The 18,561-nt window shown below is 41.5% G+C and overlaps 2 protein-coding genes across 2 annotated transcripts; one reads left to right on the top strand and one right to left on the bottom strand.

The window, feature by feature from the left end:
• Nucleotides 1-274: 274 nt before the first annotated feature.
• Nucleotides 275-10,029, bottom strand: abcg5 (ATP-binding cassette, sub-family G (WHITE), member 5). The gene is made up of 14 exons (XM_070841384.1): nucleotides 9,849-10,029; nucleotides 9,351-9,472; nucleotides 8,822-8,958; nucleotides 7,685-7,783; nucleotides 6,821-6,953; nucleotides 5,608-5,747; nucleotides 4,804-4,933; nucleotides 4,427-4,640; nucleotides 4,132-4,337; nucleotides 2,102-2,240; nucleotides 1,867-1,940; nucleotides 1,122-1,233; nucleotides 823-935; nucleotides 275-668 (listed from the first exon to the last, which is right to left on the bottom strand). Exons 1-14 carry the CDS (start codon nucleotides 10,016-10,018, stop codon nucleotides 484-486), a joined length of 1,974 nt encoding a protein of 657 aa, XP_070697485.1. The 5' UTR covers nucleotides 10,019-10,029; the 3' UTR covers nucleotides 275-483.
• A 227-nt stretch (nucleotides 10,030-10,256) lies between these two features.
• Nucleotides 10,257-17,138, top strand: abcg8 (ATP-binding cassette, sub-family G (WHITE), member 8). The gene is made up of 13 exons (XM_070841383.1): nucleotides 10,257-10,670; nucleotides 11,683-11,784; nucleotides 11,908-12,055; nucleotides 12,386-12,624; nucleotides 12,862-12,994; nucleotides 13,136-13,405; nucleotides 13,642-13,801; nucleotides 14,179-14,280; nucleotides 14,456-14,655; nucleotides 15,786-15,862; nucleotides 16,057-16,324; nucleotides 16,452-16,579; nucleotides 16,740-17,138. The coding sequence occupies exons 1-13, from the start codon at nucleotides 10,626-10,628 to the stop codon at nucleotides 16,875-16,877; spliced, it is 2,010 nt and encodes a 669-aa protein (XP_070697484.1). The 5' UTR covers nucleotides 10,257-10,625; the 3' UTR covers nucleotides 16,878-17,138.
• The last annotated feature ends 1,423 nt before the right edge of the window (nucleotides 17,139-18,561 follow it).

The raw sequence follows: 18,561 nt of genomic DNA on the forward strand, positions 1-18,561 counted from the left end.
GGTTGAATTAGCTCAGTCTGTCTCAGTCGTTTGAGCCCAATTAGGTTGATTTATGGTGCATTTTAGTGCTGGGGCCTCACTGCTGTAGCTGTCATATCATTTAATTGACTGTCCATGTCTACATACCAGTCAACACTAATGAACTCTGCTGTACTGTATACCTCTGTACACCTCTCATCCTGTTTTTTAGAGAAAATGTTGAACAGAAGTTTTGTACTTGCATCACTGCTCTGAACTATGGAATACTTGATTCTGTGACACTTTATGGTAAGTATTTACACAGAAATGTTCCTTGAATTTTAGAGGAAAGAGTTGAGTGGAAACACAGATGATGTGATGTTAGATGCCACAGTACTTAAGTGTACCTCATCTTCTCTGAATACCGTAAATGTATAACCCTAAATTTATTGCAAATCTTCAGAGTCAAGCTCACTTTAGCTTCCTGCTTAAAGAGAAGACTCTCCCACACGTGTATCTATGGGTTTAGTGACGCACAAGCCTGTCTCTGATCTTGAAGCTGATCGTGCCCAGCAGCAGGAGGGCAGGGAAGAAGGAGTACAGGAGAACAAAGTCTAGTGTGTATCGTGACAGAGCACCAGGATAGCCCTCATCAATGATCTGACTGCCATGAGTGATCAGACAGGCTCCTGGCAAAGGTTTGGAAACATCTGCAACAACACAGCACACCGGAGAGAAAGAGTTGGCAGTTGTCTGGCACTAATTCAAGCATTGAGCAAGAGTGAAATTATTATAATTGTGGGTCTCTGTCAATTCACAGGGAAGGTGGACGCACAGGATGACCCCACGGTAAAAAGAACTTACTGCATGTGAAGTCAAGTCCGTGGAACTCGGTCACTATGAGCAGCTCACAGCTGTACTTCTGGAAAGTCAGGTAGCTGAGCCACTGGAAAACCACCGGCATCTGCTGGGTGCTTCTGTTGCGAGGAAGAGGAGAGGAAGATGTGTTACTGTTAGCATGTGTCTGGAAAGTTAGCAGTGGTCACTATAATATCTTAATTTACATTTAAGACCTGAAAAAGTTGTCTTATCAAATCACAACGGGGTTGTTGTAGTTACTTACTAACTTACTAATTAAATTAAAAACACATTTGGTGTCTCACCTCAAGAAGCCAGATCCCACCAGGATCCCTGCAATATTGAGCAGAGCCACTCCAGTGTTGACCATGTTAGGGTCTTGGACCACTCCTAATAACACCACTGTCAGCAGCTCACCTGAGGAACAGAAAAAAGCAAACATACTAATACATACAACTAGCCATAAACAATGGAACCATGACAGTAATGAGATCTCCACTTAAGTCAAACACATTTGTAAGGCTTCACACCACTGTAGACTGATCTTTCTAAAAGTGAAAATTTAGAGTCTGTCCTTGTCAAAGTATTCGCAGCAAATTCCTAATTAAGACACGTTTTAAGAGTTTTAGAGATACAAATCATGGAGATGTCCCCATTATGTACTTTGAATAACTAAGATAATCTTTTGCTTTGAATGAAAAGAATATCGCTGTTTTTCCCTGAAGGGATACTTGTATCATTACAGTGAGGGCAGATATGTATGTACAATGTTTAACTTTCCTCCATGTCACCTGCACCGAGAGCTTTCCACTTGTCATCCAACTCGATGGCACTAGATGAAGATCAAATCAAACTGACTTACCAATAAAATTATTACTGCTATTAGCACAGACGTCGAGTTGGATGACAAGCGGGCAGCTCTGGGGGAAGGCAACACTGAGGAAAGTTAAACAAAGTTAAACATTGTTCATTTGCATACACTACCCGCATTGAAATGATACAAAGCTGGTTGAAAATCTGCAAATTGTCCATTTGATCTAATCAGCTCACCTATAATATGAGGCACCAGGACTACTGCAGTGAAACACAGGAAGCGTATGCTGTCAGGGTGCATCCCCACCGTCCTGAGTGGAAAGCAGGCAGGGTGAAAAAGACAGAAGAGACAAAAGATGATTTATTGGTGAGAGGGTGCACATATGGAACATGATTCATTAAATCCTTGAGGGACGCTGACTATGCAGCTTTTACCCTCCAAAACAAAGACACATGCAGACTTACTACCCACCAGTAAAGGAAGGAGGTGAAGATGACAACACTGAGGATGCTGAAGGGCAGAATGTGGAAGATGTAGGCCAAGAACATTTGCCATTTACTGTACAGACCATCCTGACTCTCCTGGTCACTGATGGCCCGCAAAGCTGGAACTGTTGAGAAAAGCAGAGACAGAGAGTGAATTGAGTGGAAAAGACGAGAAAATGTAATAATGAAAACCCACAAAGCTCTATAATGGATGAATATGTTAAAAATTGGGGGGAAGTCTATTGTAAATGGTATTGAGATAAATTAGGGTTATAATGACCAGAGAAAGTAAGTTAGTATTCGCTTACTGGATGAGTACTTCTTTCACTATCCCATTCAGGGTCAGTACTTGATACTTATCGGTAGATGAATCATACTGTCAAATCTTGATCTTTACAAGGGATGAATCATTAAAAATGAATAATGCATGTTGCAATCTGTGTTCCAGATTTGCAGGTGTTCTTGGTTTTACTCATCAAAGTTATCCAGACAAGTAAGTAAACCTGCTTTTTGTAACAAACCACTGGTCGGTATTGTATTCAGTCTTTATCTATGGAATTCAAGGTCAGCGTGACATCCCCTATCACTACCTCTGGCTGTTTGGGTGCTTATGGAGTGCTTTTAATTACCTTTAAACTCTAGTGTGACTTCTGCTCTGGCCAGTTTTATCAAGTCTCTTATCCTCAATAGCCGTGACAGCCAGAGCCCTAAAGCTAAGATTGTAGACTCAGCTGATAACTGAGAATGAAATAATCCCCTCATACAGCCAATATCCTTCACAGGTTAATGTCTGTATTGTCTTTTAACAAAAATCTTATGTATGCATAAAATAGTTGATAGAAAAGATAGTTTCCACTTATCATATATTGCCTAACCTTTCAAAATGTGTTTTCCTTTATAGTTAGTTTGATCAGGAAATTCTCACTGACATAATGTCACAAGAGTGACTTAGCCTCAATAATACTAAGTTATACACCACATAAAATATACATCACAATATCAGAAATAAATATTAGGAATCACATAAAGCTCACACAGCAATGCTTTATATTCTCAGTGTTTGTAGTTTGTAGTAGTTCTTGCAGGGCAGAGTGAGTTAAAAAGAATGCTGAGATTCAGCTTTGTTTAGCTGTTTCTGCCTTTTTTCTCTGCGTCTATACAGCATTATGTGTGAAGGTTTGTCTGTATTTGAGGTTACCTGAAGTCATAGCAGCTACTATAAATACTATTCATGAACTCCTTTAACACAGAGAGATACAAATACATGCACACTCAGATCATGTATGTAGTATAGATAGTGCAGGTCTGTAGGTAAAAAGGCACTCAGGTTCACTGAGCTCTAAATGGAGTGAAGGTCACCCCCCCCCCCCCCCCCCCCTTGTAGGTAGGGCTAAAACTACAAATGCAATTAAAGTTATTCTAATAGAAATGTTTTGTTCATGCTGACATTTGGCCACATTTGTGTTGAAGACCAACTGCTATTGGTTAACTTACAACCTGTCACTTAATGTTTTACTCTGACCTTAGAGAGACACTGAAAGTGCATAAAGTCTCTTTAGGCACTGCGACCAAACCAAAATCCAAGCTAGACTTTGCACATTTTAGCTGAAGGGAGCAAAAATACTGCAGACTGCAGATCCCTTTCACCCACTGAAGAAGGAGATAAGAGAGCTTACACAGCTCAGATAAAGATGTTTCAGACATGCTGTTTAACAAAGATAATAGATCACTTTTATTCAGATGATAGACCACACACACTTAATGCACTTCAGAATTTGCCTGAAGTCATCCCACACACTAATGTAAATATTTATAACTTTAGAAATATGGCAACTCATTCCACTTGATTTATGTTTCATATTTTGCCTTGGACAAAGTGAGAGAGACTGCCTGTGTAGCACGCTGTTACTTCATAGTAATGTCTTATGGGAAAATGTACAGTATTTGAGTGTTGCCTGAAATGTATCACTGCACTACAATAAGTGAATACAGACGTATGGTGTTGGTGGGACTCACAGAGAGCTACAGCGTTCAGCATGCCAGTGTAGGGCGAAGCACCAATGCTCTGATAGATGATGCCGATGCGGTCCTGCACGGCACCCTTGGTGACATCGTTGTCTAAATGCATCACAAAGAAGGCCACAAAGAGACCGTAGATCAGGTTCTGGGACAGACGCATCAGGACACCCATCCTGTCTCTGGACAGGTTTCTTGCTGTCCGCCTGCACACAGAACACACATGGAAATACATGTAAACACGCGTGAAAGCATGCGTGTCCTCAGGTGCATGTTCATACGGCACAGCTCTGACCTGAGCAGAACTCCAAGTTTGGCTGCACCGCTGGGTGACTCTTTGCTCTTAAAGGGGATGGCCGGCTTGTCTGCCCGCTGCAGGCTCTGCTCCATTTTTCTCAGCATGCTCTGGTAGATATCAGACCTCTGATAGGATGAAGTGATCTCACGCATGCGATTGAAGGTGGCTGCCTCCCTCTCACTGCTGCGTGTGTCCACTGAGGTGAAGTCAACTGTTTAACATCACAGCAATCGGAATATTTTAATGTACATTTTACACACACTCCATTCTTTTAGATACTGTATATTCTCAACATGTACATATTCGTTACTTGTTTGTGTTTTAACACAGATGAGTGGCTATAATACAGACGCCACATAATTCATAATTCATACCATAGATGTCAAAGGGGTTGCAGTACTCTGGACACTCATATCCACATTGGCTGAAGAAATCCACCATCTCTTCTGGCTGCCCACAGAACACCAGCTCTCCACAACTCATTATAGCTATCCTACTGAACACCTGGGGGGAAGACACACACACACACACACACACACACACACACACACACACACGTGGAATACACACCAACAAACAGTTTAATTTAATCAGTAAACAGATATCAAGTGAACTACAACACATAATCTTTTGTCTTAATAGAAAACGGATAGATTCACATTTTTGTCAAGTGTGAATACACTGACATGCCAATCATATGTACACTGAAAGATGTTTTTGATTACTGTAATTGTTTCTATTGACCATAATGACTAAGAAGAGATGGAGGACAAAGACCACCGTCCTCGTTCTAATTTAAAAATTCTAATTAAAAAGTTCAGCTAAAGTTTTTATGAGGCTGCAACAGTCTGAGTTGGAAAAATAAAGTGAAGATCTTCAAAAGTTTCCACTGAAACAAAGAGTAGAAATTAGATCCTAAAAAGATTGTTTGGATGATACCCTCTTAATTTGTCAGCATGTCAGTTTCAGCTTCAAAGAATGAGGTCCCCCTTCATTTCCATTAAAATCACATTAGAAAACGTGATTGGAGATGAGGAACAGTTACAGTGACCAAAAACTGTTGCAGTGTACATTTGAACATCGTCAATACTGTTTTAAGATGAGCTAAAAAGTAATGTGAATCTATCCTTTAAAGGAAGTTTCAATTCTTTTTCTCTCCAGGTTATCTTGAAACCCACCCTGAAGAGTTCGGAGCGTGGTTGGTGGATAGTTACTATGACGATACGGTCCCTCCTGGCCAGCTCTGCCAACAGCACCACAATTTGATTGGCGGTCATGCTGTCCAGGCCGGTGGTCGGCTCGTCCAATAGGATCACCCCTGCAATGACATCATAACCCGTGTGTTGGCTTGTCACACATTGAAACGCTGAGACGAAGAGAAAGGCAGGACAGTAACTTTTTTTCTTCTTTTAAGTTAGAAACTTTTAAATGCACTTTTTATTAAGTGGCACATGTGGGACTCTCAGCAGGGCCAACTCAACTTGTGAAGATAAGCAAGTTCTTTTTTTTTTTTAGTTAATTACTCTAATTAGGACAATTAAAAGATTGCCTCTTTGCATTATGAAAGCAGAGTGGAATTAGCACATGCTTTAATTGTGAGATTAATTCATTTCCTGGTTGATTGGAGAGGCAGTGAATGGGAACTCCTCATTACTCTGTGTGTGACTCTGTGTGTGTGTGTCCAGGACCATTCTAATCCTGAATGAGGACTGAGACCCTTCATCCTCCCTGGAGGACCGTAGACCTGATAAACTACACCTGGGATGAACATAAGTGCACACACACACACACACACACACACACAGAGGTGGGTCTCTGCTCATTCCCTTAGTGGTGTGATAACTTAGTCTTTCATTACTCTTCTCCATCTCTCCCTCAATCCCTTTCTCTGCCCCCTCCTCATTCCTCTCTTACTTAGATCCTTTTGTTTTTCAGTGTGGACTTCTAAAACTCTTTGGGGATAGGACGGGTCTTTCTCCTGAACTTTCTTCTGTTCTCAGGATGGCACATTCATGCCTCCAGTCCTGTTGCTTCCAGCAGTGTATGAATGAAATATCATGTGTTAAATACAGTGATTCACTAAACAGAGTGTGCAACATCTTTCTGATATTGTGTCACAGCCCCCTTTGTCTACTCTTTGTCCTATGTGTCTAAAAGCTTAAAAAAATCACTCCAATGCTTCCGTTTATCTACTCCATATCTCTTTATTTCTGAGCACAGAGTTCTGTAAAGCCATGACAATTTATGGGATAATGGCTTTTACTTTGAATACCCTCAGCAACATGATTTAAATTTGCAGCCGCTGCACCTTTTGGATGTCTGATGGTCACGATGCACAGATAAAACTCCTTCAGTTGTCCTCAGACGTATTCCAGCTGCAGAGGTACTCACTTGGGTCCTGAAGTAGCTGGCTGGCAATGGAGACCCTTCTCCTCTCGCCTCCAGAGATCCCTGGGAAGACACGACCTCCAATAACACTGCGGGCCACATGACTCAGACTCAGCTCGGCCATCGCTGCCGACACCTATACAGGTGCCAGAGGTCAAGGGTCAGGTGACAAAAGAATTACTACTGCTAACAAGTCAACTGACTACTGTAAATAATGTACTTGCAGGTCTCGTTAGTTCACTTGATTAGTGGGAGGAATGTTTTCTGTTTATTTCTGTTTATCTTTGCTTCGGATTAAAACATGATAAGGAAATATTGAAATAAAGTAAAAAGGATAAGTTAGAAATGATGGACATAGGCTATAAATGCCTTGAAAGTTGTTTAATTTTGACCCTGTTGACAAAACATGCAAGCTGTGATCATAAGAAGGGAGATTTTAAGATGTTTTGACTATGGACCCATAAGGTATCACACCGGCTTAGGTAAGCAGACCTAGCACTAATGACTGGCTGTTGCACAGAACATATTGGTACAGTATAGATATTAGTATATTTGTATGTGTGCATTAGACAAGGAAAATCCAACTCACTGAATTTAAAATAATGTTTAAATGTTATGATACTATATTATCATTTATGCTGATGTTGGACTCAACCATATTTTGGATGAGCCAAATATACAGCAGAACATCACCCTGCAAAGTGTCTCAACAAAGAAAAAAAGTTATAAGCACTAATACTTCTGAAAACCTTGTAATGTTCTTCATTTGTCTCTTTGTCTTTTTGTATTTTCTCTGCCAGGGAGACATGCCAGGTCTAAGCTAAAGAGAACTGATAGATTGGACAGAGCAGAAGAGGCGAGAGTCACCTTCTTCTTGATGGCCTCGGCCGAGTGTTTCCGCAGGGCCAGCTGGGCTGTGTAGGTCAGAGTCTCCTCCACTGTCAGATAACTCAACAAGTTATCACTCTGGAGAAGAAAGAGACCCAGAGATACAGAGAGAGGAGAGGAAAAAGACAAGAAACGGCAACAACAAACAAGTAAGAGATTAAGTGAGGCAAACAAACACCTCATGGATCGTTTGTACTTTAATACACTACATAATAAAATACACTGCTTCTAGTGAAATGACAATTATCTCCATCAAGAGATCATCATATATATCTATATATATATATAAAAAACCTCTCTGTTCCTCCATGTAGTTCACATACTGTAGTATAATGGCTATATGTAACTCCATATGTGTGTGTTCAAATGAGCTGTAACATACCTTTGCCCCAGACGTACACACACACATTCATACACACATCCTTTGTTTGAACCTGCTGAACCTGCAGCCTGCTTCAATTAACACGTGGCAGCTCCCAATCCCACTTCTCCTCAGTCTCTCATCTGAATGACTTTAATATCAGGAGCTCATATCACCTCCTCATCTACAGCTTAGCAGGGGAAGTTAATGACGAGGCTTAGAGAGCAGAGGAGGGTTGCTATCAGCGAGAAGAGAGAGATGATTTGAAAGGAAGCAAGGCCAGTTTTAAGCCAGTGTTTTTAATTCAGGCTTTGGATACACTTGAGCACCTCTCATTGAGAGATTAAGTATATGAGGAGGCTAGCTAGGGTCTTTAGTTAATTTCATCCAGAGGCCAGGGCAACCTTTTCAGGAGTTTTTGCAGTATGGTGTGTGTTCATTGACTTTGTGGTTCCACATTTATGGTGGTCAACCACAGGCAACTTAAATATATACGAACTGTCTACATGCAGCCACTCTCTAACACTATAGGGCAAAGTTTAACCTGATGTCAGTGTGTGATGAGAACTAGGGCAAAGTGAAATGTGGATGTTCGTGCATGTTGCAAGGTGCTAACTGCTTTCAAACCACTGTTAAGTCTCTTTAGTAATGTGTTGGCAATATTTTATTTAACACTGCTTTAGATAATGAGGTACTCTGAGTATAGTTCAGTAGTTACATTTCACCAACAACTGGTCAAAATGTTTATGTGTTACCTGCAGCACATAGGAGAAGCAGTCCTGATACTCTTCTCTCTTCATTTTCCTGCCGTTAATTAAGACCTCACCCAACAGTGTACCACAGTTTCCAATCCTCCCTGAGATGGCATCCAACAATGTGGTCTTTCCTGAACCTTTACAACCCAAAGTACACACACACACACACACACACATTGATACTTACGTGCATACAATAAAAAACAGGATATATCTAGTCACATATTTAAGAAATATTTATACTGGCCAACAGAAGGATTCTCTATACATATTTACATATATACATATTTTGAATGAAGAGTGCTGCCTCATTATTAATAGTAGTTTTCATCAGTGTTCATAACCAAATAATTTGACTTTCAGCATGAATAAAAAGTGCTGTCACACTGTTTTTATAGCTGAGTTCTTAGTTAGTAAATAATTGAGAACAATGTTCATTAAAAGTGATCTTATTGCATGGTAAAAACGTCAGACTTTTTAAAATGACTTATTTCTAATAGAGTTTGCTCTTTTAACTGCGAGTGCAAACCTGAATTGCCAAGTATGCCCATGATCTGCCCACTGTCTATTTGGAAGGAGACATCATTGAGGATCTGACGAGTCCAGCGCTTCCTGTATGAAGGCAGGTCCCACCACGGACCTACACGCTCACTGGCCGAAGCACACACACACATATACACACACACTTTTAACATCAATATTTTTTTAACATTTCTCAGAATCAATGTCCGATATCAAAATGATCATCATTTGATTTCAAAGTATATACAAGTATTTATCAACGATGAGCAATGTGTTTTATTTTACACTGCATAGTTTCCAAGAGTTACACATTACATTTATTTTCTGCTGATTCAGTGGAAATGAGAGTTAAACCCATAGAATTATAAATAATTCAACCCACACCTGTCAGTATATATGCATAATAATATAACATCTGTATCTGTATGATACCATGTAGTTAATCCTTTTTTTGGATCTGTGTCTCAGTCATCCTCTACACTCTGTCTGTGTCTGCAGCATTTACCTGACAGTATAGGAGATCTTGCTGACACTGAGACAGCAGGAGGGCTCTGATCGCTCCTCTCCACCGTCCCTCCTGACATCCCTCTTCACCTCCGACACATACTTGAAGGACTCTCTAACTTTGTTCCCAATCTCTGGCTCCACCGTCTGCATGGAGTAAAATCTGTCCATGTCTCCGTCCAGTCGGCGACTTCAACCAAATCAAGTACGTCTCAGATCTCTTTGTTCATATCCACAAGACTTGCAAAACAACATGTGAAGTTCTAAAGTTGAGTCGTCTTACAGGCCCAGATTTTGTCTCTCTGCGCACATTCCCTGTTCAGCAGCAGTGCGAGAGCAGTGGTGTCTCTCGGGAACCATAAACACACAATGAATGTTGCGTTATCTCAGAGAACTTTGATCTGGACTTGTATAATGAAGACAAAAAAACACACACATGCTGAGTAGCTTCACTGGCAGTCAGTCTCACATCAGTCCTCAAACTGTACGCTGTGACCAGAAAAGCTATGACTGACGGGACAGAGCAGACGAAGAACTGACATGACATGAACTTGGACGCTTTGAGGAAGAAGTCTTGTGAGCTGAGACAAGAGAAGATCTTCAGCTGGACTGGAGTCGAACGATCTATCATAGAGAAGAAACGGAGACGAGTGGAAGAACAGGAGAGCAGAAAAGGCACATTCTGTAGAGAAGAAAAAAGAGAGGAACAGAGCAAAGTAGAAAAAGGGGAGCGTTGACCTCTTAACCCTACAAACATCAACCAATAACTTGCATCATCATGGTCACTGACACCAGCCTCAGTCATACAAACTGCTCCTCACAGGTCAGTTTTCTACATGGGATCACCTAAACATGTTGGCATGTTGGTCAAAAGAGCCCAGTGTGATTGAGCATTTTTTGACTGCCACTGGAAATGGAAAGAATAACAGTTGCTTCAATGTTTCAAGTGAAAATGCAAATACCAAAATAGTTTCAATTGTACATAGAAAATCTGTAATATTTTAAAATGAATACATTAGAATAAATGTAACTATGGGTGCTTGATGCATATTAGGATTTACTTCTATTTTTGCAGGTTTAGGTCACTATGTTCTTGTTTCTTTTTCTGTTTTCCAGTTTTTCTCACAATGCAAATACATTAGAACATTTTGCTAATCTATGTTGGTGACATTTTTGAGACCATGGGCCTGACATTCTTTTATAAACTATGCTCTGCTAGACCAGGAGGGTTTGTCTAAAAAAGATACTAGATATACAGTAAAAATACTGTAATTATTTAAGTTTCACCTGAAGTATGGTTTAATAGCATTGGAGACTTATGATTCCCACAGGTTCTACTCTCATATTTCAGGTACCACGCCTAAATAAAACTGACTAGGACAGCTGGATGACCAAATTTCCAAGGTCTAAACTACATACACTGTCAAAGATATTCTGTGAATGTGCTAAAGAAAAGCTAGCAGGAGGTCTTAAAACTGTAGGTCCATGTCACTAGAAGCCATATCTGCCATTTTACATGACATCTACAGAATGTGCAATATATACTACATACGTATAATACAGTGTAGAGTATGTTCAGTAGATCTGAGTACATGCTGCATTTTGAAACATGCATTTGTACTTTTATTGTTTTGGAGAGATTTAAGGATCACAAAAGTCTTTGGTTGTCTTTGTAGTGTCTGGTGGCTCTTATTCGTTCCTCCATTCTTATTGGTCTTTACTCTCTGAGATTTTATTGCAGTTTGTTCTGTAGGACTGACATGGATACAGATAAAAGAATCCAACGTGTCCTTGCCTCTGTGAAACTCATTGACCTGTCAACCCCTCTTTAACAGCATCAAGACACAGAGCTGTTCTCGTCTGAAGAAGACAGCAGTCTCTACTTCACCTACAGTGGAGGGTGCAACGAGCTGGAGGTCAACAACCTGCACTATGAGGTAACTGGCGGACAGGTGCCAAGCTCTCATACGCAGTCACCTTTAGCTTTTAACTGTTCTAACCTCGGCATGTGTGTGCATGTCTGTACCCTTGTGTGAATGTGTGTGTGTGTGTGTTCCCAGGTGGACACAGCAGCTCAGATCCCATGGTATGAGAGGTTGTCAGAGTTCAAGTTGCCGTGGGAGATAAAAGGAAACAAGCAGACAGCCATCAACAATCTCAGCCTCCGAGTCCGCAGCGGACAGATGCTGGCCGTCATCGGCAGCTCAGGTGAAAAACAAGCACACACACACACACATACGTAGAGATTTTAAGTATCTCTGTTTCTAATCAAGCTAATAAATGTTTCCTGGATGATGTCATTTGTTCTTCCTCAAACCTTTAACTCCAGCCTGCAGTTTGGTACATGAAACATATTACAGAACAGAGAAACAATTAAAAACTCTCATTTTCTTTCTTTACACTTCCTGTGCAACTAGAAAGAAAGGAAGAAAAACTGCCATGTTTTGATGCTAGTCAATGTCTCATGACTTGTGTATTGAGTTTTGTTGGTAGTGAAAAGATGGTTTTTACTTTAAAAATATAATCATCTTCTCCCAGGTTGTGGTAAAACATCCTTGCTGGACATAATAACGTGCCGTGATGAGGGCGGTACAATGACATCCGGTCAGATTCTGATCAACAGGAAGCCCAGCACGCCCCAGCTGGTGAAGAAGAGCATCGCTCATGTCCGCCAAGACGACCGTCTTCTTCCTCACCTCACCGTTCGTGAAACTCTCGCCTTTGTTGCCAAACTGAGGCTCCCCACCCACTTCACACAGGCTCAGAGGGACCAAAGGGTAAGATTAAGCTTAATGGACAAATATTAACTCAAACCACACCCACACAGGCACAGAATGTACACAGCATGACGACTTTATGAGCCCGTGCTGAGGCAGTGTGTCTATTTTTGTTTTTCTCACAATGTAGTAAGATAAAACACTAAATAATAAAAGATCAACTGCTCTGTGTGTTGTGAAAGACAGTTGTCATAAGTTATATGTGCCAAACTGTACCTCTGCTGTTTTCTGTCGCAGGTGGATGATGTCATTGCAGAGCTGCGGCTGCGACAGTGCGCTCACACCAGGGTGGGAAATGACTTTGTGAGGGGAGTCTCTGGAGGAGAGAGGAGGAGAGTCAGCATAGCTGTCCAACTTCTCTGGAACCCCGGTATGAGAGCGAAAGACACAACCTCTTAAACTCTTGATTTTCCCTCTTAACCTTCATTACGGACAATCAGCCTTCAATCTATGTGGCTTTTTAGGTGTGAAACCGGCTTAAAACTTAATCATAAAGTCACAAAACTTTCAGGTATTTTGATCCTGGACGAGCCCACGTCAGGTTTGGACAGCTTCACGGCCCACAACCTGGTGATCACACTGTCGCGTCTGGCACGGGGAAACCGTCTGGTCCTGCTGTCAGTCCACCAGCCTCGATCAGATATCTTCCAGCTGTTTGATCTCGTCGTCCTGCTGTCGTCAGGTTCAGCTGTTTACTGTGGCGCTGCTCGTGACATGGTGCCTTACTTCACTGCCCTAGGATACCCCTGCCCACGATACTGCAACCCCTCTGACTTCTATGGTTAGTGTGAATGTAGAAAGCTGTTTAAACAGCATTAAGTCGATGTCTGAGGCTGGTCATCATCCCCACACTCAAGGGCACCTTATGGGAAAATTTGGACCCAGAAATGTCCCAACAATTCTGTCTTTCCTGTCATACACGCATCCATGGTCTCAAATATGACCCATTCGTCACTCTAAGCCTATGTATATTTTCATTTTGTTGGTTTGTGTGTCTGTGTGTGTGTGTGTGTCCAGTTGATCTGATCAGTATTGACCGGCGTAGTCCAGAACAGGAGGCCAAGTGTTTGGAGCGGGCCACAGTTCTGGCTGAGCAGTTTGTGGAAAAAGTCAGAGACACAGACGATCACATGTGGAAACCAGCTGGGATCGACACAGCACCGGCACACACTGAAAGGTAGCAGTGTGTTTCTGTGTGTGTGTGTGTGTGTGTGTGTGTGTGTTTGCCACTTTTTTCCTCCTTTTCCTTATGGACTCATTTGCAAATTTTTCCCAACTTTTGTCGTTTCCATTTGTCCTACAATTTCGGCCCCATTCGTCCTCACATTACTTCCCCTCTCCCTCATTTAAAAATGACATAACTTGACATGTAAAGTCTCCAATGAGCAGCTACAGGCCTTGTTTTGGTTCCTCTGCCTGTCAGAAAAAGCCAATGCTCTGACTGGATGACTGAATGGGATTAGGGGGCTCCTTTCTACAGATTCCTCCTTTAATATTGATAATTTATGGGAAACTGGTTCCAGACTGCCTGATCCCCTGTTCTCCTGCCTGCAGTCCTCAGCAGCTGAACAAGGTAAAAGAAGAGGAAGTTATCACCATCTCTAAGCAAACAAACAGACTGCCTGGCAGACTGCACCAATTTACGATCCTCATCAGGTAAGAGCAAAATACACACACACACACACACACACACACACACACACACACGTATTACAGCAGTTGTTCCCAACTTTTTTGTCTGTTGTACCCCCACAACCCTGTCAGATGAGTATTAAAGCGCTCAAGAGGGACACATATGAACGCTGACCTCCCCTTCTTTCTTTTCCCTCAGGCGCCACATGTATAATGACTTCAGAGACCTGGTTACTTTATTGGTCCACGGCTTCGAGGCCCTCCTCATGTCACTGCTGGTCGGCTGTCTCTACTACGGGGCAGGAGAAGAGCGTCTGTCCATTCAGGACACAGTGGCCCTCCTCTACATGATCGGAGCTCTCACCCCATTCGCTGTGGTGCTGGACGTCATAGCTAAATGTGAGTAATTACAGCTGCGGAGGAGGAAGACAGTCAAAGTGAGTCTGCAAATCAGTCAAAGAGTTGATGAAGTTCATTTACTTTCTCTGTTTCTTTGTTAGAAATGATACATTGATTTAAGTGATGTTATAAACATGATTATTAACAATTATTATTATTAATTATTAACATTTTTCTCCATTGTTTTGATGGAGCATTATAAGAAAAAAGCCCAGTTTTGATATTAGGTGATGCTCAGAGAGGTGTTCTCAGACCTCATAATACAGTTGTCAAAATCACATAGCAGTGTGTAAAAAGAAGATACTGCAACAAACAATTTCCTTTTCAACACAGAAATGAGTTCAGACCTGCAGCCACTCAGTGCTGATAAATACATGGAAGTCTGTTCACTGCTGCATACCTCGCCTGCCATTTACACCAAGTTTACATCAACATATATGGGACATATGATTTGCAGAAGCATAGCTATTATAACAAGCATCTCAACGTACCATATCCAAACAAACTGACACAAATACACAAAAACAAGCAAAACAAAAAAATCTTTGATGCAGAACCAGAAATCACTAAAAGGTCAGAGGTTGTGATTGCAACATTTGCAGTTTTACGTCGAACGTCGTTGGCAAAAGTGCATCAGATCTACGAAGAAAAGCTGTAAGAAGACAAACCAGCAGGGGTAGGAATGTTCAGAACAGTTTGGCAAAGTTATTAAAGCAAAAGTTATCATCAAGTTATCAGACTTTGTTGAGCTGGGCACAGTGTACTTGGACTCTGAATCATATTATATTCAATCACACCAGTTGCAGAGATATCAAGAGCAGGAGTCTGGCCAACTGTCATTAAGTTCAAGTCAGGTCAAGGTCAAGTGACGCCAAAAGTTATAAAAGTTTGCTACTAGATACTGTAACAGTGCCTGCATGTCACACAGAGGCCAAAATAATATTGAATATCTTTGAGAAAACACAATACGAATACTACGTTAACTACATTTATTACCACATGTAATGTGCTTTATTTGTCACTGTGTTGTGTATGAACATACAACAAACTGAAGAACAGTACATCTGTAAAGCAGCCTGATACCAGAGGTTCGAATGATCCTCATCAGGCTAACAAAATGTCCTCTGCAGGTCACACTGAGAGAGCCATGCTCTACCACGAGCTGGAGGACGGCATGTACTCTGTCACCTCCTACTTCTTCGCCAAGGTAAACCTCCTGCATCTCCAGCAGGGGTCAGTCTCACTCCATGCTGGAGTCCCACTTTGGTGTAATGTACCACCCCAGCGATGCACAGCACTGAAGTGTGTCCACCAGCCAGGATCCCAACTCAATGTTTGTGTGTGTTTGTCTGCATTTCTGTCTGTTGTGTATATTTGAAAGTACTCTGTCTCCACATTCAGATCCTGGGGGAGTTACCAGAGCACTGTGTGTTCACCTTGGTGTACGGTTTGCCCATCTATTGGCTGGCCGGGCTCAACGAGGCTCCGGAGCGTTTCCTGCTCAACTTCCTGCTGGTGTGGCTGATGGTTTACTGCAGCCGATCCATGGCTCTGTTTGTAGCTGCTGCGCTGCCCACCCTGCAGACCTCAGCCTTCATGGGCAATTCCCTGTTCACCATCTTCTATTTAACTGGAGGGTTTGTCATCAGCCTGGAGAACATGTGGCTTGGTGAGGAGACGGGTTGCTTGTCCGTAGTTAAAAGAATTGTTAGGAGCCTGAAGAAGACGTGTGTGACGATAGAGCTTAGCTGGTCGGTCTGTGATGTTCACACATGTGCATGTCTTTGATTCCCCAGTGGCCTCATGGTTCTCTCACGCCTCCTTCATGCGTTGGGGTTTTGAGGGCATGCTGCAGGTACAGTTCAGAGGCAACAAGTACCCCATCACCTTCTTGAACAGCACCATCAATGTTGACGGCATACACGTGAGTCAGAGACAAACACACACATACAAAATCATACACGAGTTAATCAAACAGTTCCACATATCATCATTCATGTACAGTACAAGAGTACAGTTTTCTTTCTTTTTTTTAAAATTAGTTTTCAGTGTTTAAAATGATAACACTGGGCACTGTTTTGCAGGTGGTGGAGGTCATGAACATGAACCAGTACCCCTTGTACTCGTGCTATCTGGTCCTGGTGGCAGTGTGTGTGGGATTCATGGCGCTCTATTACGTGTCCCTAAAATTCATCAAACAGAAGTCCAGTCAAGACTGGTGAACACATCAGGACCAGTTTCAACAATCAGACCAAGCAGTCTGAAATCTCTCACACACACACCACAAGGTGTTTTTAGCAGCAATTTGGGTTCCAGGTCGACTGGTTCGACACAGAGCAATGCTTTGCATCATCATGTTGCTGTTCTTATTGGGATGTTTTACAGTGAAAAAGTGCTTAATGTAGAGTAGGATAGTACCATATACTATATGCTTTAAGTTTACATTTTCAAAATACATACCTTTCATAGCCTGCTGGCCCAGATAAGCAGCATGGATGGATGTTCACAATAATTTCAACATCAGAAACTGTTGCTGCACTCTTTAATGGTACAAACAGATGATATAACTACTCTGGCACCTCAGTAGGGACTCTTCTTGATGTTGAAATAATTCCTTTTAACTAATCAAAACAAACTCAACATATAAAAGTCTGAATAAGTGGGAATAAGAAGTTGCCCCACATAAAAAGTTGTACTCACAGTGTTGAGAGAAGCGATTTCCACAGTACCACTGTCTGCTGCTGGATGGCAGCAGAGCACTTTTGTAACTTTAAAGTTTTTTTTTTTCCCCCCTCTTCCTCTCTTCTCTGTCTTGGCAAACGATTAGAGCGCCACTTTGGCAGATATCCATCTGCAGCTTTTGCTTGTTCCATTTTCAATCTTCTTTTTTTCCCGCAGCTTTATCTTTTTTTTTTATATATGTAAGGTAAGCTTAACAATGTGTGCCAGTATAGGAAGCACTGGAAAAAAAAGCCCAGAAGAGATTTAGTAAGTAACACTCAGAAAAAAAAAAAAAAGAGCTTGTACTTGTGTCCTCATAGATTGAAGATTATGTAAACTGTGTGTTTTTGCACTGGTGCAAAAGCCTGATAAATATTTTACCGACATGGTTTGAGTCCAAATTAAGTGAGTATTAAATCAAATTGCTCCACTTGTGCGCATTTATTTTTGTCGTCATAGTCTCTGCTGTCCGGAATTGTCTAGACACTTGAAGCTGTGCAGCTTCATAGCAAAGGATGTTACTGATATTGTGATTATCTTTCATTTAAAAAAAAAAATGACATAACAAAAGTTCCCAGTGACCATTTTACTTCTCCTGTACCTTATTTTGCGTCCCCGAGAAGCTCCACTGCCCGACCTGACCCCCTGACATCAGCGAGCACACAGCCAGTGTGAGGCCGGCTTCAGTCAGGGTCAGGGTCAAGATCAGCTCCAGTTACATGAAATAGGAATATCTGGTGTTGGAGAACAAAAAGAGTTCAGAGCCAACGGAGGGCTACAGATGCAGGTCAGGAGACAGGAGAGGGTTAGACTGCATGAGACTGTCTTTCATTAAAATCACAGCATGCTACTGTGAAGCAAATGCATTCAGATTTTTGGGACATTTTAATCTAAAAAAAAGGAGGGTGAGGATGTTTTTTTTTCCCCCTCTCTTTGTAGTGTGAGGGTACACTACATAACTTTTTCACAGCAGACATTAGCTGTGTCTTATATCCATACTAGATGCTAATTCTTAGCATTGGTGTATGTAGTGTATTCACACTTCATACAGTATAAAGAAAAATGGTAGTATGCTTAAAAAAACCTTTGATTCAGTGTGATTTTGATGCACCTAGAGGAGAAAGCATTCAGAGCTGTTACCTAAAAGTACCAGTACCACAATGTAAACATTAGTATTTATAGTAA

The sequence above is a fragment of the Pempheris klunzingeri genome, chromosome 12, assembly GCF_042242105.1.
Source record: "Pempheris klunzingeri isolate RE-2024b chromosome 12, fPemKlu1.hap1, whole genome shotgun sequence".
Lineage (NCBI taxonomy): Eukaryota > Metazoa > Chordata > Actinopteri > Acropomatiformes > Pempheridae > Pempheris > Pempheris klunzingeri.

What these genes read in the sequence shown, in the direction of transcription:
- abcg5 (XM_070841384.1), bottom strand. Translation starts at nt 10,018, where the DNA reads ATGGACAGATTTTACTCCATGCAGACGGTGGAGCCAGAGATTGGGAAC. An exon ending in TTCACCTCCTTCCTTTACTG is followed by an intron (nt 1,941 to 2,101) that starts GTGGGTAGTAAG and finishes CTTTCCACTCAG; the next exon opens with GACGGTGGGGATGCACCCTG. An exon ending in CCTGGTGCCTCATATTATAG is followed by an intron (nt 1,234 to 1,866) that starts GTGAGCTGATTA and finishes TCTGTTCCTCAG; the next exon opens with GTGAGCTGCTGACAGTGGTG.
- abcg8 (XM_070841383.1), top strand. Translation starts at nt 10,626, where the DNA reads ATGGTCACTGACACCAGCCTCAGTCATACAAACTGCTCCTCACAG. An exon ending in TCAACAACCTGCACTATGAG is followed by an intron (nt 11,785 to 11,907) that starts GTAACTGGCGGA and finishes GTGTGTTCCCAG; the next exon opens with GTGGACACAGCAGCTCAGAT. An exon ending in TCAATGTTGACGGCATACAC is followed by an intron (nt 16,580 to 16,739) that starts GTGAGTCAGAGA and finishes ACTGTTTTGCAG; the next exon opens with GTGGTGGAGGTCATGAACAT.